The sequence below is a fragment of the Globicephala melas genome, chromosome 20 (genome assembly GCF_963455315.2).
Source record: "Globicephala melas chromosome 20, mGloMel1.2, whole genome shotgun sequence".
In the NCBI taxonomy this organism is placed as follows: Eukaryota; Metazoa; Chordata; class Mammalia; order Artiodactyla; family Delphinidae; genus Globicephala; species Globicephala melas.
In genome coordinates, this window is record NC_083333.1 from 39,525,679 (window position 1) to 39,547,759 (window position 22,081).

Consider the following 22,081-nt stretch of genomic DNA (forward strand, 5'->3'; position numbering starts at 1 on the left):
CTGGCTGGTTCAATCCAGCCCAGGCCTCCCCAGCACCAGTCACTGCCACCGTTGCCAGTGAGCTGCAGTCAGCAGGACTGAGCACACAGAGGTGGCTTAAGGCCAGGAGGAAATTACTTTCCATTCTCTCCACACCCCCCAAGATGTGTATTGGGGTTGGGAGAGGAAATCAGACTAACCACCTGAGTGCTGCGGACGGGGCAGACCTACCTACATAGACCTAAGAGGTGTCCCCAAGGGCAAGGACCTAGGAGCAGCTCACACCAGCAAAACCTGAAGTTAAATCTGCAGGGACCAGCTGGGATCGGGGGCAAGTCAGAGCCAGAGGAGGAGGGGAGGGGAGGAAAGTGGAAGAAAGAAGGGACCCAAAAAAACCTGGCAGAGATCAGGCAATAGCATGGGGTTATTTCAACTCCCTATAATCCCCACCAGCCCGTAAACACACAATCTAATTTTTTAGAAAAGTGCTTGCTTTGCAAATTCAGCTTCAAGATAAGTCCCTCCTCCCCACCCCTGCCTGCCCATATAGAAATCTTGGACTAACCCTGAGGCTAGGTAAGGAGAGGAAAATGCCAGACCAAGGTTAGAGCTACAACATCATCAGTCTTTAATAACTTATAGGCAAATGCTAAAAAATCGTTAATAATAATAATACAGAGGACACACGTGGCTTATAAAAATGGTTGTGAGTCTACAAAGGTGGGGAGGAGTTCTCGGCACTTTCATACAAAGAGAAAAATATAGACTATTACGACTGGCACCCCTAGAAAAGCAACCTGGGGAGACCCCTCAGTTGGGGGGAGGGGCAAGAGCTAGTTCTCGTTTATTCCACATGCATCCTCCAAGAAACTCTCCTTCACCCCCAAACACATCTAATCAAAAAGCCAGAGAAGAAAAACAGGAAACAGGGTCGAGGTAGAGTCAGTTTACATTTAAGCCTCCACAGTCCTGCAGCCTCCACTTCTCCAGAAGTGAGGATGAGGGAGAGATGTGAGAAGACATCCCATCTCCCATCGCCCACCCCAGTGCTGCCCCAAAACAGGACCCCCGCGGTGTGCTCCTCGGTCCTTCATCGAGGTGAACAGGTCCTTGCACCCTGGGGCTAAGTGAGGGGCCACAGGCTCCACCTGGCTGTCCAAGTGTGCAGACCCCTACTGGTGAGGAGGGGGCAGCCTCAGGTCACCGTCTCTTCTTGCCTGTCCGGACAGTCTTCTTTCTCTTGAGGATCATCCCATACAGGCGCTCCAGGCCTGGCTGCAGGCCCAGCCCGTCCACAGCACTGCAGCCCTGCACGTGGGTGAGTGGGGCAGCAGCCAGCTCGCCGACTGCCAGCCTCTTCTCCACCTCGGCTGCGCTCAGGGCCCCAGGCTGATCCTGCTTGTTGGCCAGCACCAGGACAGGCACACCCTGGTTGTCCGAGGCCCGGCTGATTCGGTGTAGCTCCACCTTGGCCTCCTCCAGCCGCTCAGCCTCAGCGGCATCCACCACAAACACCAGCCCGTCTGTCCGGCGTGTGTAGGAGCGCCACAGTGGCCGAAGCTTCTCCTGCCCCCCCACATCCCACACTTGGAAGGTGATGCTACGGGACCCCCCCAGGGGCACCCGGATCTTCTCGGTGTTGAAGCCTTTGGTGGGGACACTCTGGACAAACTCTTTGAACTTGAGGCGGTAAAGAAGGGAGGTCTTTCCAGCCGAGTCCAGCCCAATGACCACAACGTGCAGGGCCTGGAAGTGAGGCAGGAAGGAGGCGGTGGGCGCCATCTCTGTCAAGTGGTTCCCCATGTTGAACACTGGCTAAGGTGCAGGTCCTGGGGCTCACAGTACAGGCAGGGAGGAGGCCTTGAAACTGCAGGCTCTGGAGACCACAGCTGGGCTATCTGAACAGGGAAAGGTCAGGCGAGAAAAGAGGAGATGTTTAATAATAAACATGAAATTTGCAACTTCTTGATCATTTCCTAAATCAGCTGCTCATTTTTTTAATTCCTTTTTTTTTTCTTAAAGCAGTTGCAGGTATAACAGAGGCTCTCCCCCCTCCCTGGGGGCCCTGACAAGGGCGATGAGACATACAGAAACCCCCAGGTCCCAGGACACTGAGGTTGGGGGAAGAGACCTCGATCGCCGGACAGTCAGCTTCTGCGCTTGTGGCGAGGTAGCAGGCATCGCGACCCGTTCCCCAGGAGAGAATCCTTGGGGAAAGTGCAGCTGGGGGGCAGAGGGCCCAAATTAAGAATCAGGGTGCGGGCGCTGAGACCGGAGAGTGAGGCCCACTCCCACCCGCCTTCCACATCCCTAGGCGGTTGACACAACCCTCCTTACACAAGACCCCCTCCCCACTGCCCCACGACACTCCACTGCCCGCCTTCCTGCGATCGCTGACTCCAGCTCCTCCGGCCCCGCACCCGGATCGCCTCGGCTCGGCCTGAACAGCCCCTTTACCTTCCGACAGCCGCGCTCTCCCCGCTCCCCTCCGGGCCAGCCCCACGAGGTTCCTAGCCGGCTTCCAGCCCGCTGGCACTGCGAAGCGGCTCGGGGCACTCTGCCTTAAAACCCGCGCGTGACGTCACGTGGCGCGGGCCAATCAGCAGCCCTGCGGCAGCGAGGCGGGGCGGGGCGGGGCGTGGAGATAAACGGACTGGAACCCGGGCCACACTGTGATGGACGTCTGGTCAATTGGTGACCGTTTTATTTGATCTTTTCTACCATAATCTAATATTTGGAATTAAACTCGGGATAAATCCGGGATGGAAGGTGGGAGGGGCAAAAGGAACACGCGTGGCAGCGTTTGACTAGGGAGGAGAGGTGAAGAGCATAACACTCTCAATACCACCACATCCCCCTCACCCAGGCAGAGGTATCCACCCCACGTATGCGCTCCCTTGGCCGGGTCCACTCGAGAGATGCTGACAAGGCTTCCTCCTTTATCCTTCCTAATTCAATGTTTTAACCTGTGTGAACATGGAACCCCATAAAACAGCCTAAACCCATTACCCCTATTGATCTTTGTAACAGCCAGAGGATGAACAGGAAGAGGGGGAACCAATGAGAGACTGGTGTCGTCTGCATTATATAGGTGAAGAAAGCTCTGAAGGGCTCAATGACTTGTCTAAGGTCACATATAGCTAGTAAGTGGCTGAGCAAGGATGTGTCTGAATCCAGTGCCTTGGCCCCTCACCACTTATCTATCCAATCTCTCTCCTCAGGGAGATTCTCAGCAGAAGTCCCGCCCGTTGTTGGTCAGAGTGCCTGCCAGCAGCAGGCCCCCTGAGGGCCTCCCTTGTTCAAATCGATAAAGACAAAATCCTTCACTTCACAGGGTGTTTACTGACCTCATTAATACTGTCTGCTCTGCATGAGCCAAAGAGACTGTGGAGACATAGAGGATGAGCAGACCACGGGGCCTGGCCTCAGACAGCTTCTACTCTAGTGAGAGAGACAAGACTGGCCACTGACAGGGAACATAGCGACTTTGTAAATCATGAGATAAGCACTTACAGGACTTCAGAGGAGGGAGAGAACATGTCAACTAGAAGCTTCTGGAAAGGTTTCCAGAAGTTAATTAGTCGTGCGTAGGATTGGTTGGGAGGTGGGCAGGACTGAGTGGCATCTCCCCAGTCATTACAGCCTGATACAGTCTGGGCAGCACTGAAGAGGCGGAGATGTCACCAACGGGCAGTGTGACCAAAGGGTAACAGTAATTACCTGCAGGGAGGAAGGTAAAACTGAAGGTGGGGAGGGGGTTCAAAGGAGAATGAAATGTTAACTCTACTCTTTCCATTTTTACCAGGAAGCTGGATGCTTGCATTTATTATATAATTCAGTGTTAACTTTTTAAAAGGCTGTCTATGAGGGGAATTGTAAAAGGGGGTGGGGGGGAAGCCATTGCCAGACAGGAGGGTCTAGCCCTTCCTGCCCACTAGCTTCCCATCTGTTTAGCACCAGCCTGCCTTGCACCCTCCTCGTCCCCTCCCCGCAACAAAACCAGCCACCTGGTTTTCCCCAGCAATGCAGGGAGCTTCCCCAAATCCCTTAAGAGATCAAAACCTTAGGTAATTAGTCTGTTACACCCCATGTTGTGGGGTGGCAGAATGCAGCAGGAGCTAAGGCACAAGGGTGGAACTGAGTTAGGAGAGGGGAAGTCAGAGCAAGCCGAGAGGTTGGGAACCACTAGCTCATTGAGTGGCCGATGCATGCTAAGCTGTGGTCAAGGGACTTTGCATACGTTTCCTTTTTTTTTTTTTTTTTTAATTTTTATTTTTGGCTGTGCCTTGCAGCTTGCAAGATCTTAGTTCTATGACCAGGGACAGAACCCACGCGCTTGCAGTAAAAGCACGGAGTCCTAACCACTGGACTGCCAGGAAATTCCCAACACCTTTCCTTTTTTTAATACACAACGCAAACCATGTAGTAAGTATAGTTATTCCAAAAAGAAGACACCAAAGGCAGAAAGGGTAAGTAACTTGTCCAAGGTCATCCAGCTAGAAATTGGCCAAACTTGGCTTTGATCACATGCTACAATGGCTGTGAAACCGAAAACACAGAGAAATGGAGAGCACATGGAAACTGAAAACAGATACACATTGTTTTCCACAGTCTTTGAAATTTCTTTAACATTTCTCCTACATCTCCTGGGCCTCACACCCAAGAGGGAAACTGTCACTTGATCACCTGATAAGGGAGATGAAACTGGCAACCTCCCCACCCTTCATCTTTTGCCTTTGCCAGGAAAGGTGTTGATGAACAAATGGGAAGGAGGAGGTGGGGCAAGGTGAGAGTGAAGGAAGGGGCCCAGTTTGTCAGGGCAGCACCAGGCTGTGGGCCTACCCCAATCCAGTCTCCTTTAAATGGGAACCCCGCCTCCACACACAGCCTGCAGCCCAGGGAGCCTTCCTCCATTAATGACCATTTTGTTTCCTGGAAGCCTCACCTCTGCAGCCCTTTCTCTCCACAAGATGACAGCCCAGGACCTAGTGCATTGGAGGATTCCCTACAGAGAACACTGGAACATTCTTACTTTGAGCATTCATTTATGGACTGCCTGCTAGGTTGAAGGCCTGAGTGAAATGCCTTAGGACCTGCCCTTGTGGAGTGGACATTATAATGAAGAGTGGGGAGAGACAGGGAATGGCTAAAGAGGTTAATGTCAGATGGTGATGCATGCCATCAAGGAAAATAAAACACAGAAATGTGTTAGAGAGTGACTGCGGAGAGAGCTGCTTTACCTGGGGGAGGGGGATTGCTCATGAAGGCCTTTCCATTGTGACATTAAAGCCAAGGTTTAAGTGGCAAAGAGTCAAGTAAGCATTCCAGACAGAAGGACAAACTAGCTGGGACCTACCTGCTTCCTCCCATTGGCTCCCTGACCTGGGTCAGATTGCAGCTGCTGAATGATTATTCTTCCTCAGAGCTGTCTCCCCACCAGACTAAACGCTGAGCCCAGGAGCCGTTTCTTCTCATCCTCAGCTCTGCAGTGCCCAGCACTATGCCTGCTACCCAGTAGGCAATCAGGAAATCTTGCATGATTCATGACTGCATGATGGAATGATTAAAGGTACTCAAGGCGGTTCCCTGAGTATGAGAACCAAGTGTCCAGCCTTAGCTGGGAGTTTCCTGGTCTGGGGTCCTTGGGGGTTGGCAGAGATGCCTGTAAAACCCTGCACTTCTAGGCAAGGTCTGGGCAGTACTCAACCCTCAGGCCTTTGTTGGGGAAGAGGGATTTCTTGGAGGAGAAAAACAGAGGCCATGGGACAGATGACACTGGAGAGAGAGGACTCCTCAAGGCCTGGTGGGCTGAAACCCTGGGCTGAGAGTCATCGTGAGTCCTGTCCTCCCAAGTACACTGGCTTGGAAAAGCCACTTTCCCCCGGGAGCCTCAGTTTCCTCAGCATGTAACTAGGGACTTAGATGATCCCAGGTCCCTTTCCCCAGGACAGCCCATGCTCTGGAGTAGGGGAGGGTACAGGATGGATGGAGCTCACCTAGAAAGCAGCTGAGGACATCCTTGTCTCCACAGCATCCCAACCGAGTACCTGTCTGAGTGCACAGATGAAGGGAGGAGAGGAGTCTGCAGGAGCAGGGATGGGCTGGGGGAGTGGATGCCCAGGAACGGCTTTGGCCTGGGAATCACAAAGTCCCGTATTTCAGATCCCAGCTTTGCTTCCTCAAGCATCAAATGGAAGAAACACAACCTACTACTTAGAATGAGTGTGAAAAGAAAAAATGTGGGAAAGGGGCCTTTAGGTACCCTTTTCCCATGCCAGGGGCCCTTTCAGAGGCAACTCACCCAAAACCACCCGGGGCCAAGGCAAGGGCTGGAAAGTGGCAGATGCTGCCCTCTGGTGGACGTGTCTGTCACTGCCTGCGTCCTGAAGAAAAGTGGAGGAGTGAAGTTGTACATGGATATCCTAGTATTGCCTCCTCTTAAACGAGCCTCTCAGAGCATGTGCCACCTGCCGAGAGCGGAGGAGAGCCATCATTCCTTCCTGTTCTTATTTCCTTCTAAAGCTTGTGAGCAGCACTGAGCAGAGGACTCATGTTGTTGTTTAATAAGAGTGTTCACATTCCAGACCGGGAGGAAGTTCCCTCAGATTCACCTCCTGCTTAGTACCAGAGAAGAAGGCAGGAAGGCCCAGCCCGCTGTGCATCCTTGTAACTTTTTCGTAGACACGCCTGCCTCTCTGCTGCCAGTCATCTCAGAGCAGTGTCACGGTGGGCTCCTCCCTACGTAGAGCGTTCAGAAAATCACATTTCCTTTGGGAGGTGTTTCCTCTGGGATGATAACTGAGCATGCAGACTGCCAGGTCCTCAGTGTGCCGCTGAGCACATGAATTTCCAGCCGGGGCTAAAAGCTGGCATGCTAACCAGAGTGAGGCGCTTTCTGCAGTGCCCTGCCCATGTCTTGCAGCAAGCAGTAAGAGCTGGGCCCTGCATCAAGCCCAGATCTGTAGCTATAAAACTGATAGGAAAATAGGCCCACTCTCCTTTTACGTCTGACTTTTTTCTCGGGGAAATCTCATTTTCTTCCCAGGATTAGAGCCCAGGTTCTCCGTAGGAAGATAACGATTCACGTTTCTTTAGGGAGACAAATTGGCTTTCCCCGCAGGCACCACCACGGGAGCAGCATTGCTGGAGGGCTGGTGAAGGGGGCTTTGTCTGTTGCCGCCTCTGCATACAAGGCCTTGTTTGCTGGACCACCGGTCACTGCACAGGTCAGTGTATGTTTTATTTTCCTGAACCGAATCCTAGTCACCAGTGAAAACAGGGGCGTCTGCCCGGGTTGGAGAGAGTAGCATGGCATCGTAGCGAGCGTGAGCTTTAAGTTTAATCTTTAACACGCAGCTCTGCCACTTTCCAGCTGTATGACTTTGGCTAAGTCACTTGAGGGAGGAAAGAAAAAAGACCTAACGTTGGTTGCGGACCTACTGTGTGGGGGTCACTCTCCCAGGTACCAGCACTACGAGGTGAATCAGACACCAGTTCCTGCCCAGAGACAGTGGGAGATAAGCAAACGGACATTTATCTGTGAAACTTTTGAAAATTGCAAAGCACTGTAGAATGTAAAGAATCTTCCCATTCAATTAAGAAAAAAAAAAAAACGTTTATTGTGCAGTGTCAGATACTGTGCCAGTGTTCTCAGACCAGTGGAACACCTCAGCCTGGTGTCGGCCCCACGGCGGGGCCAGGGAAGGCGTCCTGGCAGATGACGCCCGAGCTCAGTCCTAAAGGACAGAATGAGTGTGTGCCAGGAGAGAGGGTTAGAGAGGTCACTGTAGACAGAGTAGCCAGTACAGAGACTTGGAGATGTGAACCTGGAAGGTGAATTTGCACCAAGAAGAGAAAAGACCAGTGATGTAGGTGGGATGCTGTGTTAAGTGATTTTGGCTTTTATTTTTAAGACCCGTGGGAGGGACTTCCCTGGTGGTCCAGTGGTTAAGACTTGCGCTGGCCATACTTTCTTCCAGTTTCCCATGCTTTCTTCCAATTACCATCTCCTCTCTTGCTCCTTCTTGCCCCATCGTCATGATTACCTTTAACTTCACAGGGTTTCCAGAGTTCGTTAGCATCTTTTCCTTCATCTAGTTCTAAAGACAGTTCGCCAGTCACCTGGCTCAGAGTGCAGACGTACCTAATCCAAAGCAGGGCCTTCCCAGTCCTTCCTTATCCCCTCAGAAGACCCATTAGTATTGGGTGGACAGGAGTGCCGTAGCCCGGCACCTGATTACCTAGTATTTTGAATAAATCTGGAAGATGAGCATGCCTTAACAAGATAAACACAAATTATATAAAAAACGTTGTTCCGCTTTTCTTGACTCTACACAGCCAGTAGTTTCCGAAGATCAGACAGCAGCCCTGATGTCCCATCTCTTTGAAATGGGATTCTGTGACAGGCAGCTAAACCTAAGGCTGCTGAAGAAACACAATTACAACATCCTGCAGGTTGTGACAGAACTCCTTCAGATCAACAACGACGACTGGTACAGCCACCGCTACTGAGGAGTGACCTCGTATTCAATAACTTTGCCTGCTGCTCAGAGACGATCTTTATTCTGTCTTGGGGGTGTGGGGTGGAGGCCCTTGCTTATTTTTTAATCTGATGAATCTACATAGAGCCCATCATTGAACTGTCAAGACAATACCTGCCTTGCGGTATTTTTTGGAGCACATGAAAGGCCGGAACTTAAACCTTCCCTTTAGACGTTAGATGAATTGTAGGAAGAGCATTTTTCACTTGATCTGGATAAAACTCTTCTCCGTTTTAGTGCACTGAAAAGTGCAACTTAAACTCCCTATAGAACCCTTTTTCTTCCTGCTTGTACTGAAGTTGAGTATTTTTCTTTGCTTAATTGTGGATGTTTTCAATGAGGATATCTGTTCATTGTCAGCTTATAAAAGAAATTAACCTTGGACGTTGTTTTCAAGAATTACTCTCATAATTTTTCTAACCTATCCCAAGCTTCATAGCTGTGTGGTGTTAAAATAACACCCAGGGTGCGCACGATAGGAGTTTTGTTCCTCTTCCCTTCTCATGGAGAAAGTCGTTCCCCTGCAAGTCTTAGTAACAGGGCACTGTTGTTTTTCAAAAGACCCCCAGTGATGCGTTTAGAGTACATCCACCTTCCGGTCTCTGCACTTCTGAGAAAGGAGCGGGGAGTGTGCGCATTAACCCAGCAGCACCTGTTGAGCAGTGTCTGTCGTAGCAATTTTGCATACATTTTATTTTATTTAAGGGAAAGAATTTAGGTAGTGTGAAATATTTTGCTAATGCTACAAAGAAGGAAAGAAACTTTTCTATTAAAGGGAAAAGTAAGTTTAATAGTTACCCTTTTTCTTTATGTCGGGGGGCAGGCCTTTACAGTAGAGTGGGCGGGGGTGTATAGGAACATGAGAAAAGTGAAAGGCAGGCTCCTGTGTGAATCATGTCAGTGAAGTTCAGGGGTGGGCAAATGAGTGGGTGTGAGGCTTAGGCCATCCTGATGGCCTCCTGAATGTTTGCAATCTGTTCAGGAGAAGCTAGAACAAGAAAAAGAGGCTGGTGTTTTGCAAGACTTGGATGGGAGCAAACTCACTGAAAAAGTTTTGGTTTAACCCCAGGGTACGCGAGCGGGAAGGAGCTCGCTTACAGGCTCCTGGTCCTCGCGCTGTTTTACAGAAGGGAGTCTTGGGTACAGCTAGTAAAGAGGTGTGACAAAGAACACTACAGATTTTAGTCATAAAAATTACTTGCAGAAAAAGAAGACTCTGACCCCCAGCCTGAAGGGGGAAGGATAGTAAAATAGTATTACTTAACCTGGTTTGGTATTATAATGAATGGTGATTTAAATTAGTCATTGGCCATAATGATGTTTATTTACAGTATAACTCTTGAATGCTGTGAAATAAGCCAGGATTCAGACTGCAAGCCAACCAGCCTGTTTATTATTTAAAACGTTTTTGTGGGGGGTGGGGGTGGGGGGTGGGCTTCTGGGTAGAGGCTGAGCGGCAGGGTGTGTGTAATTAATTCGGTTGATTTGGGACGGGATCTTGTCTTGACCATGTGAGTTGTATTGTAGGGGTCCAGGAGGGCCCTGGGGTCCAGTCGTCTGTCCCATTGTACTTGTACCTAACCGCTTCAAGAATGGTGAAATAAACTTTGAAACCCCTACTTGGACTGGCCGGTCCTTTCGTCGGGAACCTCGCGTGGCCTTTGAAGAACCGAGAAGTTTTCTGGCCGCTGGGTCGAGAGAGGCAGGCCCTGGGAGGGAGGGGCGGGTCCGGAGGAGCCGGGGCGGAGCTTCCCAAGGCTTTGAGCCGAAGCTTGGGGCGAAAACCCCGGCTCCCGCGCTTTCGATTCTGCTTTGCAGGCGTTTCTGTCGCTGCGGTCGCCCGGGGGTAAGGCGATTCCTTAGAATCGGTTCCTTAGAAAGAAGGGACCCTCCTTGCCTTCTTTCCTTTTGGCATGCAAGGGCCCAGGCCCCTTCTGTGCCTCCTCCTAGCCCAACACGCAGGTTCCAAGCTCTGCTAACGGCCTCCCGGGGTGTGTGGTGGGACTGAAAATCCTCGTTCATTGAATTCCTAGCCTCTCAGTCCGCTCCGACCCCGCAGCCCATGGCCGAGCCCCAGAGTAGGGCGTGAAGGCTCTGGGGAGGCCAGGGTCGCCGCTCCCCACCTCCTCCAACGCGGTGCAGTCGGTCCCCAGGACTCTCCGGGAACGGGACTGGTGGCCCCCTGGAGCCACCCTGCCTTACAGGCCCTCCTCCCCAAAGACGTACTCCAGCAATCTCTAGCCCTCTTGCAGCTGAGAGGAGCCCAGGATCTCAGGCCTAAACCAGGTGAGGCTCCCTTTATTTTAAACCTCAGACCTAAGCCAGGTGAGGCCTCCTTTATTTTAAGCCCAGAAGGTCTGAGTGGGGCTCACCTTGCCCACTCATTTGCCACCAGTCTTTTGGGAAGGATCTGGAGTTCGCTGTGACTCGTCCTAGTGAAGGACTGACCCTGAAATTGCTACCACCCTCGCCCAGACATTCTTTCCCACCCCGACTCAGAAAGCAAGCGGAAGAGGTTTATGCTCCCTTCTACAATCATTTTAGGGTTCTCAGCCCCACCTGTGGCCAGCCTAGCCGCCTTTTTCTTTTCTTGTCCCAAAGAATCCCTGCCTTCCTATTACGCCAGCACCTGTCCAGGCTCAGGAATGGAAACTTTCCTTCCACACCCAGGCTGGACACCTCGGGCATTTCTGCCCGGGTGCTCTAGAGACACGTTCAGAGTCGTCTTGTCGCAGAGGATGAAGGGGCTCCCCTGGCTGCTGCCCCCATGACCTATCTAACTTCCTTCCCTTGCAGTGAATGACAGCTCAGCAGCTTTTCCAGAACAAAATTAAGCGCTCTGCCTTTCACTTACGAAAGTCCCTTAAAGTGAAATAACTTCTGCTTTGCTTTTCCCTCTTGTAGGCCGATTGAGCTCTCCCTACAATAAAAACAAAAACAACAAAGAGTTGCAATGCATTGAGATTCCCGATCCAGGAGTCGTGTGTAGCTGCTCGAATTCCCACCCCCTCACTGGCTTAGGCTCGAGCTTGCTGAAAGCGTGGTGGGGCTCCTTGCCAATCTCAAGAGCCTAAAACCAGAGGGACACCCGGCATCGGTGCTGACTGGACTTTGTTCTTCTCTCATCAGTGAAAAATACCCCTGAACGATGGGTGAGACGCTCTCCCAGCTGGGCTCTCGGGAGGATGAGAACAAGTCGATGCTGCCCTCCGGCCCAGCCTGTGGCAGCAAGGCTGCCAGCTACTCCAGCACCACCAGCAGCAAGCCTTCTTGTTCCTGTGCGCCTTGTGAAAGGGCTGCTGGCGGCAGCTTTGCGACTTGTCCCACCTGCCAGGGCAGTGGGGAGATCCCTCGAGGTGAGTGGCCCCAGGCTCTGGAAGTAGCCCGGGCTCCAGGAAAAGCTCTTAGCAGCCAGCTGGCCAGTGCCAGGCCCCTCTGAGTCTCCTTGGATGGGGTTGGGTCTCCCAGCTCCTAGTCCCTGAGTTTCAGGGCTAGCCAGGGAGATGCTGACCCTCCCTGGGCTCGCTGCAGAGACCCCCTCCTGCCCTGGTGGTACCGCCCGAACCCAGGGGATTCCCAGCCTCTCTGCCCTCTTAGCAGCACTGCCTTCGGATGCAGGAAGTTACAGTGACGTCTCCAAAGAAATTGGGCTTCTCGGATTTGTGGTGACGTGCAGGAATGCTCCACACCTGTTAATGAAACTCTCGCCTCCGTTCTAGAGCTGGCAAAGCCGAGCTGCCAGCAGCCCGGTGTCCCCAGTCAGTCCTGCTCTGAGGCAGAGGTGGCGTGCTTCTGACACTGCTCTGTGGGACGGAGGGGTGCTGCTGGCAGGCTGGCACAGGAAACACTTGTCATGGACACTTCCCGGCCCTCCCTCTCACCCTCTTTCTACAGAACTAGAGAAGCAGCTGGTGGCCCTCATCCCCTATGGGGACCAGAGGCTGAAGCCCAGGCACACGTAAGCCCCTCTTCCTATCCCAGCTCTGTAGGCGTTGCCCCTGGGGGCTCTTCCTCTTTGTCTCCCCCAATCCCCCTTCCCACCCCACCCCCCAGCTTTTCTCCATGGGTTCTCCCCCAGAGAGCCTGAGCCTCACTGGCCTCAGACGTATTAGCTCCCTGTTTCCAAGGATTTTCCTAGTTTAAGAAGCTCGGGGCACAGCAGATGCCACCTGAGGCCTCTTGGTGTCCTGCACCACTGCCTCCAAGAAGCGTGGCTCCCTTTTGAAGACCGAGAGGACCTCTTGACTCTGCAAATCCTTCCAGGAGGGAGGGAGTGGCTGTGGTTGCTGTTGGTTTGGGGAAGTGATTTTTCCTAAGAGCTTCCTTTGCTACGGCAGCTCAGACCTGCTTGTTCTTTTCCCCGTAGAGATGGGAAACCAGCTGCTCTCTGTTCTGGGACACTTGAGAACCTCAGAGGAGGCAGCCCTGAGTTTCACTGGGGGGCCCATGACCCTGTTTGTCATCTGGGTCCTTTGACATAGATCCCTGCAACCTCCTCCCAGGGTCCTCAGCTTCCGTGGGGGAGCTCACCACCCAACCTGCCCCCGCCAGTGCACCAGAAGCCGAATCTGGCAGTGCCCCTTAGGAAATGCTAACAAGGTGCTCTCTCTCTAATGCATATCTCAATTTTGAACTAGATGGACAGATGATGTCTTGTTCTGAATATGAATATTAAAATTCAGAACTGTCAAAATTCACATGGGCTTACTTCTTCCAGTGAGAATAGCTAGCGTTGGTTGAGCCTTGGCTATGTGCCAGGGCCAGGGATGGGTGCCTTTTCATGCATTAGCCCATAACAGATGGTATGAGGTAGGTACCATTACCCCCATTTTATAGACAAGGAAACGGAGGCTTAGGGCGGTTAGGCGGGTTGTTCAGAGTTGCTGGGCCAGTGGCTAACACAGAACTGGGAATGGAAGCCGGGCTGCCAGCCTCTCAGTCCGGTGCTCCTACCCACCCTGGGCCACCTCTGAGCCTAGGTTGGTCCTCCGCATCTGGGGAGCTAAGTGTACAGTTGTGTGTGTGTGTTGGGGTGGGGGCTCGGAGGAGAGCCTTACGTAGAGAGAAGAGTGTCTGAATGCCCCCGGCCCAGGCAGCCTTGGTGTCCAGACTTCTCCACTCCTCTACCCCGGGTCCTGTTCTCCCACAGGAAGCTCTCCGTGTTCCTGGCAGTGTTCATCTGCCTGGTGACCTCCTCCCTCATCGTCTTTTTCCTGTTTCCCCGGACTATCGCCGTGCAGCCTGTAGGCCTCAACTCCTCCACGGTGACTGTTGGCGAGGCCGACATCCACCTCAGTATAACGGTGGGTGGGTTATGCCCTGTGCCCCTGGGCTCCGACCCCACCTTCCTGGCAACACTCCTCTGTAGCCCTTGTCCGGTGTGCTCACCCCGGGCATCGGTAGCCGGGGATCTTATGGCAGGCAGAGGATGTCAGGAGCCTGGGGATAAGCAGGAGCAACCATGAGCCCCCTAACAGACCGTGCAGGATTGGAACAGTGAGGGGTTAGAATTGACGCCAGAGCCGTAGATCACTGGGTGCAGTCGGGGTGGTGTGCCTGAGACTCCCCGGGTGGGCAGGACTGAACAGAGAGAGCCTTGCAGGGTGAGACTGGATTTTGAGCCAGCTTAATGTCTCAGTTAAAGGCGACCCCTTGCCGCTAAGAGCCCCTCCGAGGGGCTCCTGGCACTGGGCCTCGGCAGCTGAGGCCCGCGTTGGGGGTGGGCTCAATCAGGCTGCGGGGTTTTGAAACTGTTCGACTTCTTGCCAGGATGGTGCTACCCTAACCCCTTCCTTTCCCTGTCTTGCTCGCCAGAATATCTTGAGCATCTCCAATAACAACTACTACCCCATCGCTGTGACCCAGCTGACCATTGAGGTTCTGCACCTGTCCCTCGTGGTGGGGCAGGTCTCCGACAGCCTTCTCCTCCACGTCGGCCCTTTGGCCAGTGAGCAGGTGACTCCCTCTTGCTGGCCAGACCTGCCCACAGGTGTGTGGACGCGGGTGGCTGGAGTTGGGGCTAACCCTATACCCATTTGGTTGACAGATGTTGTATACGGTAGCCAACAGGATATGGGATGAAAACACATAGTGAGTAGCCCTTGATCAATCCCTTCTCCCTTAGCCTCTTTCCTGATTGGAAACCCAGGTCGAATTCCCACCAGATGTTCTGATTGCTTAGCAGACCCTGCAGTCAGCATGTGGCCTGCCCTCTGTGGCCAAGACTGCAGTGTACAAGCATTCAGGGTCCCCAGCCTCTGCCTGTTTGGACCTGGACTGGAATGAAAACCAGCCTAGAATCTGGTTCACACTTAACGCTATATGACCTTAGGCTCTTCAGCCTGACTCACCGTCTTCTACTAAGGGAGAGGCCAGCCCGTGCCTGGGCCAAACCAGTGGGGTTTGGAGGAGCGATATTGCAGCAGGGGCGACGTGCTCACCTTGGGCAGAGGGAGGGGGAAGGGGTGGGGGTGGCATGTGGGGCCCCTGATGGAAAGGAGGCAAGGGGGGGGCTGGGACGGCAGGTCTCGTCCGAGCTGTCCGACAGGCTGCTCAGTGTGTGAAACGTGGGCCCAGGTTCTCTGTCTCTCTCTCTCTGTCTCTCTCAGCAAGATCTGTACCTGGCTGAAAATCAAAGTCCACCATGTGCTTCTGCACATCCAGTAAGTAGGGCTTGGAGCCCTGGTACCCTCTCCCACTTCTGCCCCCCGTGGGGGGAGAGTCATCGCAGCGAATCCCGTGAGTCTGTGTCGGCTCTTGGCAGTAGCAGATCCAGCCCCTCCCCTAAGGCCCACCTTAGGAGCCACTGACGTGACAGGCACAGATCTGCCCAGAACCCGGTGGGGGGGTGGGGGGCAGCTGTCCCAGGTGCCTCGGCAGAGTGGGGAGCAGAAGGAAGGGCCGGGTCTGGTCTGAGGAAGCCAGCCCTCCCCAGAGAGCAGAGCAGGGCCAGGGCTTTCCTCTTCTTCCCAGACCCTTGTGGTGTGGAGGAGTAAAGACAGTGAAGCGCAGACCTAGGGTGGCGGGAGCTCTCCAGCCGCCATCTTACTCCTTTCCTCTGCCGCCACCAGGTCTCTCCCCTCGCCTCCCTACTTCCTTCTCTCACTCCTACCCCAACTGCATATCCTTAGATCGGTGGACGTGGAAGTTGGGTAGGGCCGAGGCTCAAGTTCTGTAATCTTCAAAATAAAACTGGTGTGGGTTTTTTGGGAAAACAAAAAGCCCTGTTTCCTCTCCAGGGGCACCCTGACCTGTTCCTACCTGAGCCATTCAGAGCAGCTGGTCTTCCAGAGCTACGAATATGTGGACTGCCGGGGAAACGCATCCAAGCCCCACTTGCTGGTCCCTCGCCCGCCGTGACCTGTCTGCTGTCGTCGAGCTGCGGGCACCTGCCGGCCTGGTCTGTATCTCCCACCACTCCATGGCACCCAATAGGACGAGAGTGACTCTGCCGAAGGAAAAGCCCTGCTTTATCATACCCTCCCCCTGTTCACCCCCAGCAGAGGAAGCTTTCTGTGGACGTTAACTTCATACGCACACGTGCACACGCACACGCACACGCACCCTCACGCCCTCTCTGATGTCCACAGGAACGGGAGCTTGGTTCTTCTAGAAGCCAGCACCAGATATTCCCGTTGGTCTGTCTTGAGGAAAGTCTGACCTGACGTTTCCTCAGAGCTGCCTCAGCGGCACGGAGTGGCTCCCACACTGTCTGTGCTGAGCACCTTGGTTGCCCAGCTCGTCCAGGGAAGACCTTTGTCCTGCCTGAATGTGGAGAAAGCTTTCATTTTGTCTGGCTTTTAATACATGGATCCTTTCCAAGTTCTCCACCTGGTAATGAGAAGGTGACTTGGGGGACAGCCAGTGTTGTCCCCAGGGCCTCTTAGGGAACCGTAGATGCTCTCCTATGCCGCCCTGCTTTGGTCGTGTGACAGAGTGATGGTGATGGCCTGCTTCGAGAACGCCTGGTACCTTGTCTCCCCACCCCACCCATCTGACAGCAAGATTGGCCAAGGCCCTTTGGCTCCGCAGCCTTCCTGGTTAGACTGTCTGGGTCCCCAGGAAGTCAGAGCTGTTCTGCAGCTAAAGCTTCTCTCCCGAAAACAGTTTTATCGTTCTCTTCAGAGCAGGAACCAAAGTGGGAGGGGAGGGGAGGGGAGGGGAGGGAAGGAAAGGGAAGGGAGGCACCGGGCACCCCCCTGGGCCTGCACAGGAAAAACAGAGACAAAGCCAGAGTCATTTTAAAAGGTTTTTATTGAAGGAGGCCACAAGCCTGAGCCCACGTGAGGGGACACAGGCAGGTCAAACGGTGGGCGCAGCCGCCCTCCCGCTGAAAACCTGCAGAGGTGAGGCCGGACTGCTGGGTCCCGCTGCACCCCTGGCCTAGTCCCAGGGCGCCCTCTGCTCCCAGAGGCCTCTGCTCTCCTTTGGGCGCTGACAGTATGGAGCTGCCTATCAGTCGGGACTGGTCCAGGCCGTCCCCTCTTTGCTGTCACTCAGATGAGAAGCCCCAGGCAAACCCCAGGTTCTTTAGGCGAGCAGGAATTGTGTTTGCTCACTAAAGGCGGTTACCGGTTTCCGTCACTCAGACAGGCAGAGAGGTGAGCTTGAGTAGCAGGGAAAGCTGAGTTTGCAGTAGGAAGGGCGGAGAAGGGCACGTGGGGCCAGAACCTGGTGAGGAGCCGGCCGGGGGGATGAGGGGAAGGAAGGAGTTCGTGCTGTCCGCACGCTTTCACGCCTGGGTAACTGGCGTCGAGGTGGTGCTGGTAAGAGCACGGAAGTCCACGGGGGCCAGGCTGGAGCTCACGCTGGGTGGAGTTCGCCAAATGTAATGGATTTATATTGGAGTCAATCAGCTGTGCTTAACCGTGTTTAAGGAAGGAAAATAAAAGGCTCCTGTGAGTGGGAAGGGAGCCGGTGGACGCTCCCCATCTCACAGCCTGTTTCTTAATATCCAAGTGGGCATCAAGGTCTCTTCCCCAGTCCTTGAGGCCCTCGGGAACACGCCCGGCCTCTCTGCCTTCTGGGAGACCGCTCCCAGGAGCTCGCTCGCTCCCCTTCCCTCGTTGTGTGTCTCTGAGCCCCTCCCAACTTTAATGCTCCTGTTCTGTGCGCCCCCGCTCCTTCGCTTCCCCCAACTGCTCCTCTCAGGAAACACTGCAGAGAGGCTCCTTCAGTCTCACCCAAAGGTGAGACGCTACAGTGAAAGGACCCAGGCATCCCCCTCACCAGTCAAGAGTGGCAGAGGGAGCAGGGCTGGGGGACCCCAGGTGTCAGTTTCAGGAAGAGGTGAGGCAGCTGCCTGGGGCCTCCAGAGCCTCTGGGTTGTCTCTGCTACGTGGAAAGGCTGAGACCCAGGGAGGAAGAGGCCTGTGGATTTGGTGGGGGCGGGGGGCGAGTCCCCCTCTTCCCAAGGTCAGGTGTCCTGTGCCTGAGGCTACAGTCCTCCTTTCCTCCGAGTTCTTTCTCTCCATCCCTTCCAACCACCCTCCGTTCAACAGCAGAGTGCCCACCGTGGACCAGGCACGACACTGGACTTGGGGGGGGCCCCTGCGTGCCACTTCTTCCTGATGCTGCCCCAGGTCCCAGGTCTGCTCTGGTGTGATGCAACCCCCGCTTCCCCAGGTGCATCTCAATAAGCATCGGCCAGGAGGAAGGGCTGGTGGCTCCAGCGAGAGTCGTAGACCTGAGCCCCCAACAGGCTGTGATATCACTGCTAAGTAAGAGCCAGTAGTGGAGCTGTAGAGCTGGGGGGCCCAAGGCCAAGTTCTCCCATTGGCTTTGCCTGGAGAAGCATGGAATTGCCCTCCACTGTCTTCTCGCACCCTCTCCATCCTCTTCGTGGGTCTTCCTGGCCCCTTCCCCTCATCTCTGTCTCACGGAGCCCAGCCAGTCTCTTGATTCTTTGCGGGAAGAAATCACACGTGATTCCCGGCCAGCCTCCCTGCCAGAGTGGATCAGGAGGGCTCGGCTTTTGAAGTGGAGATGCTTTTGGGAGGTAGGAAGACGGGGCTGCTCATCTGATGTTTGCTGATGGCCGGCCAGTGGGGTCTCGGGGGTCTGTCTCTGAATCACCACTGCTGGATGTAGTTCGTTGACTGAGAAGAGGGAGAGACAGGAGGCAGAACAGGTTAGTTAGCAGCTCCCGGGCCTGCTGGTTTGAGAACATTGTCTTAAGGCCTCTGAAGCCCCGAGTAATCAAAGTGAGATGATGTAGCAGCCCAGTCCTCGTCTTAAAGGGCCGGGATCAGGTTCTCCCATCCTTTGCTCCTGAGTCAGAGACAAAAAAAAAAAAAAAAGCTTCTTTCCAAAGCGTATCCTGTTTCATGTAATTCTCAAGACTCTCAAAAAAGCGTCTTCCTGGGTTTGACAGTCTACAAGGAGCCAGGCCGTAAGCTAAGTGCTTTGGATGCTTTCCCTTTTAATTCAGTCCTCGTGACACCTCTGTGGAGGAGGTGGGGTATTATCATTCTCATTTTACGGGTGGGGCAGCTGAGGCTCAGAGATCTGAGTCGTGCTACCGGAGAGTGGTGATCCTGACGGAGACCACAAGCCCTGACTTCACGTCTTACCGTCCTCCCGCTCCAGCTGGCTCTACCCCATCCGCGTTTCAAACGGCCCCCTTGATTTTGCTTCTCTGGCACCCGTCCTATCTTTCCAACTAGATCGTCAGCTCCTTCACTTATACTGAGTGCTGAGCAACAGGGCCTACAGAGACATCTTTATGGGGGCGTGGAGTGGAAGAACGGGCCATCCAGAAGTGACGGAATAACTTCAGTCCCCTCTCCCGATTCCCGCCGAGGAAGCCTTTCTAGACTCCACCTGCACTAACACGCGAGCGCGGGCAGACACGCAGCCAAACCGTAGCTGCCTCTCACACTCTGAGTCCGTCTCACCGTGAATCGTGGGTACTTGATGTGTGTATCTGGGCTAGATTTCCCGAAACCTGATGATGAAACGAAGCACACGTCACTCAACTGGCAGTTCCTGAGAATGGCACATGCCACAGCCGGACTCTTTACCACGTTTCTGGGGGGCAGGCTAAGGCCCCTAGCTGGGGCAAGGCAAAGTCCCAGCCCCCGCTGAGCATTCTCCACTAGGAAGCCGACCGGGGCTTCCCTGTTCCAGACCCCCCAGGGCTCAGGATATCCGTTGCTAAGCCTACACCTCCTGCCCCACCCTCTGGCCGCCCCGAGCCGACCCCGACCCCGTCTGTCACCCTCACCATGGAGAAGGGACTGACCACTTCTGAGCCACGCTCTGCGGAAGTCAGCGGGTTTCTCTGCAGCTCTCGCTTGGTGCAAATCCACTCAGAGTGTGACCGCCCCCACCCCCAAGTAAAGGTGAAAGGTGCCGGGGAGGGTCAAAGGGTGGGGTGACAGATGTGGCTTCTGGACTATAGCCCGGGGCTCTCTCCTCACCATCTCCCGCTCCCGGGCATGTCACTCACCTGCACCTTGAGGGTTCATCACCCGTCCTTGGAATCTGTCCTTGTGGGCGCCTGGCCTTTGGGAATCCTGGAGAATGTACCGGGAGGTGCGCTCAGTAAGAGGGTCCTGGGCATTTTGTGGCTTTGGCTGAGGCGGCGGCGGCGGCGGCGGCGGCGGCCGCTCGGGTACCTGCGGAGGCTGCGGCTGCGGCTGCGCGGGTGGCGACCGTGATGGCGCCGGCGGTGGCTGCGACTCCCGCGGCGACTCCCGAGGTGGCTGGGTTCTTTTTTCAGATTGCCGTTTCTCTTCTTGGAGTTTCTTCAGTTCCTGTCAAGAAGCCACCCGCAAGTGGCATCCTCCTCCCTCCCCACCCAGCCACGCCCCCCTGCCGGAGACACTGAGGGGAGCAAGGCAAGGGAATCCAGAGGCGGAGGCGGCTGGAGGGTCTCTGTTCCCTGGAGTTGGAGGCTGAGGCTGGGGCCTGAGCTCTCTCCCCTCACCCACCCACGCCCAAGGACTGTTTCTATAGCAACAGTGCGCCCCCCCCCCCCCCCGCACAGCCCCCTGCCCAGGAAACAGCCGCCTCGGGCCACCTACCTCCGCGCACTGAAAATCGTTTGCAGTGCCGGAGGGTAAAGAATAATCTCTTGCACATGCTCTGAAACAGCACTGCCCAGTGGAAGTATAACGAGGGCCGTGTATCATTTAAAATGCTCTGTTAGCCACGTAACAGAGTAAGAAGAAATAGGTGAAACTGGGTATAATGATACATTTTATTCAACCCAATACAGCCAAAACGTAAAACCAATACGAAAATATTAATGAGGTAGTTTATAGTCTTTGTTTTTGTATTAAGTCTTCAAAACCCAGAGGGCATTTTATACTCAGCAGCACATCTGAATTTAGACACTGCATTTTGATTTAAAATATTTAGAGTTCAGATAATTTACAGTCGAAAAAGTAGGTTCACATATCCACGTTGTTCCAAACATACTTAAAAGTGTTTCGGTAGGTAAAACGAAAATTTGTCTTAAAGAGTATATTTAAATAAATTAGATGTATGTAACGTTTAAAATGCAGGTCCTCGGTCTCACTAGCCACGTCTCAAGGGCTATAGCACACAGGCTGGTGGCCGCCCTACTGGACAGAGCAGCTTTAAAACCTCCCGAGCCTGACGCTTCAATCCCACGTTGAGGCCTCGGCCTAGTACAACAGCAAAGCTGAGTCACCCCAATACACACACACACACACACACACTCACAAACACACACGGTCCATCCAAGACATCCAAGGACCTTGCTTTCCTCCAGCCCAAGCAAAACAACATTCACCAGGTAATGGACAGCTTCCTTGGGGTCCGTCCTCTCCCCTCCCCATCCCCTCCGTGTCCCCGGAAGGACCCTGGTGAACGGGGCCCCTCTCATGCACCTGCTCTTGCTGCTGCTGCTGCTGGGCCATCAGCCACCTCCTCCGGCCCAAAGCCATCTGCCGGCGACTGGCCTCCCAGTGGTACGCACTGCCCATGATGGTGGCGGTGACAGAAGGCCCCAGGCAGGGGCTGGGGGCAGGCAGAGCCCAGGAGGCTGCCACTGCCCCCACCACTTCCGTCTCCTCCCACCTCAACCCCCTGGCCTGTGACCAGAACCACCTCACAATACGGCCGGCCGCTACCGGGGGCAACTGGGCAGCCCCTCCCCGCGACCCACCCCCGCCACCCCCCACCCACCACCCCCGCCTGCCCTGGGAAGGAGGGGGGTGTTCTTCCCACGCCTCCTAGAGAGCATCTGTAAAGTACCTTTCTCTCCAGGGCCCTGGGCAGGTAGAAGACACCTTTCCACCTAAGCCTTGAGTTTCAGTGGGCCCCGGGGGACGATCCCCCGAGTGGTCTGGCTTTCCTCTCCGCTTTCTTTCTCCCACCCTTCCCAGGATTCCAGCCTCCTCATCTGGCCCTCCGCTGACCCCTCCCTTCCCTCCTCCCTCAGTCCTCCGTCTCCCCCGCTGTGCTGACTCAAGAACAAACAGGGACTTCCCCGGTGGTCCAGTGGTTAGGACTCCACGCTTCCACTGCAGGGGGCACAGGTTCCATCCCTGGTTGGGGAACTAAGAGCCCGCATGCCGCGTGGAGCGGCCACA

General features: G+C 54.4%; 3 protein-coding genes across 10 annotated transcripts; 1 reads left to right on the top strand and 2 right to left on the bottom strand.

Annotated features, from left to right (window-relative positions):
- Positions 1–589: 589 nt before the first annotated feature.
- Positions 590–2,530, bottom strand: ARL4D (ARF like GTPase 4D). The gene is made up of 2 exons (XM_030848919.2): positions 2,437–2,530; positions 590–1,877 (listed from the first exon to the last, which is right to left on the bottom strand). The coding sequence occupies exon 2, from the start codon at positions 1,780–1,782 to the stop codon at positions 1,180–1,182; it is 603 nt and encodes a 200-aa protein (XP_030704779.1). The 5' UTR covers positions 1,783–1,877; positions 2,437–2,530; the 3' UTR covers positions 590–1,179.
- Positions 2,531–10,256: 7,726 nt separating this feature from the next.
- On the top strand, positions 10,257–16,340 carry LOC115850149 (transmembrane protein 106A). Of its 4 annotated transcripts, none has more exons than XM_070044580.1 (8): positions 10,257–10,365; positions 11,649–11,875; positions 12,414–12,477; positions 13,669–13,822; positions 14,334–14,474; positions 14,566–14,609; positions 15,128–15,181; positions 15,758–16,340. In XM_070044580.1, the coding sequence occupies exons 2-8, from the start codon at positions 11,668–11,670 to the stop codon at positions 15,876–15,878; spliced, it is 786 nt and encodes a 261-aa protein (XP_069900681.1). In that variant the 5' UTR covers positions 10,257–10,365; positions 11,649–11,667; the 3' UTR covers positions 15,879–16,340. The 4 variants fall into 4 exon arrangements, with proteins under 4 accessions (XP_069900681.1, XP_030707753.1, XP_030707754.1 ...); XM_030851894.2 differs by lacking the exon at positions 14,566–14,609 and adding an exon at positions 11,424–11,562 and having other exon boundaries at positions 10,284–10,365; positions 14,334–14,508; positions 15,132–15,181; XM_030851893.2 differs by lacking the exon at positions 14,566–14,609 and having other exon boundaries at positions 14,334–14,508; positions 15,132–15,181.
- Positions 16,341–16,759: 419 nt separating this feature from the next.
- Positions 16,760–21,472, bottom strand: LOC115850150 (coiled-coil domain-containing protein 200-like). 5 transcript variants are annotated; one of them, XM_060289993.1, is made up of 5 exons: positions 21,377–21,472; positions 20,138–20,275; positions 19,969–20,035; positions 19,415–19,464; positions 18,476–18,788 (listed from the first exon to the last, which is right to left on the bottom strand). In XM_060289993.1, the coding sequence occupies exons 1-5, from the start codon at positions 21,470–21,472 to the stop codon at positions 18,717–18,719; spliced, it is 423 nt and encodes a 140-aa protein (XP_060145976.1). In that variant the 3' UTR covers positions 18,476–18,716. The 5 variants fall into 5 exon arrangements, with proteins under 5 accessions (XP_060145973.1, XP_060145972.1, XP_060145975.1 ...); XM_060289990.1 differs by lacking the exon at positions 19,415–19,464 and having other exon boundaries at positions 16,760–18,616; XM_060289992.1 differs by having other exon boundaries at positions 18,455–18,616; positions 19,969–20,275.
- Positions 21,473–22,081: the final 609 nt, after the last annotated feature.

Bases quoted from the DNA above. Each gene is read 5' to 3' on its own strand.
- ARL4D (XM_030848919.2), bottom strand. From the start codon at position 1,782: ATGGGGAACCACTTGACAGAGATGGCGCCCACCGCCTCCTTCCTGCCT.
- LOC115850150 (XM_060289989.1), bottom strand. From the start codon at position 21,472: ATGGGCAGTGCGTACCACTGGGAGGCCAGTCGCCGGCAGATGGCTTTG. The intron at 20,276-21,376 runs GTGCATGAGAGG...GCTTCTTGACAG, and splicing joins AGCAGCAGCAGCAAGAGCAG to GAACTGAAGAAACTCCAAGA. The intron at 18,617-19,968 runs GTGAGTGACATG...CCCTCTTCTCAG, and splicing joins GATGAACCCTCAAGGTGCAG to TCAACGAACTACATCCAGCA.
- LOC115850149 (XM_030851893.2), top strand. From the start codon at position 11,668: ATGGGTGAGACGCTCTCCCAGCTGGGCTCTCGGGAGGATGAGAACAAG. The intron at 11,876-12,413 runs GTGAGTGGCCCC...CTCTTTCTACAG, and splicing joins CAGTGGGGAGATCCCTCGAG to AACTAGAGAAGCAGCTGGTG. The intron at 13,823-14,333 runs GTGGGTGGGTTA...CTTGCTCGCCAG, and splicing joins ACATCCACCTCAGTATAACG to AATATCTTGAGCATCTCCAA.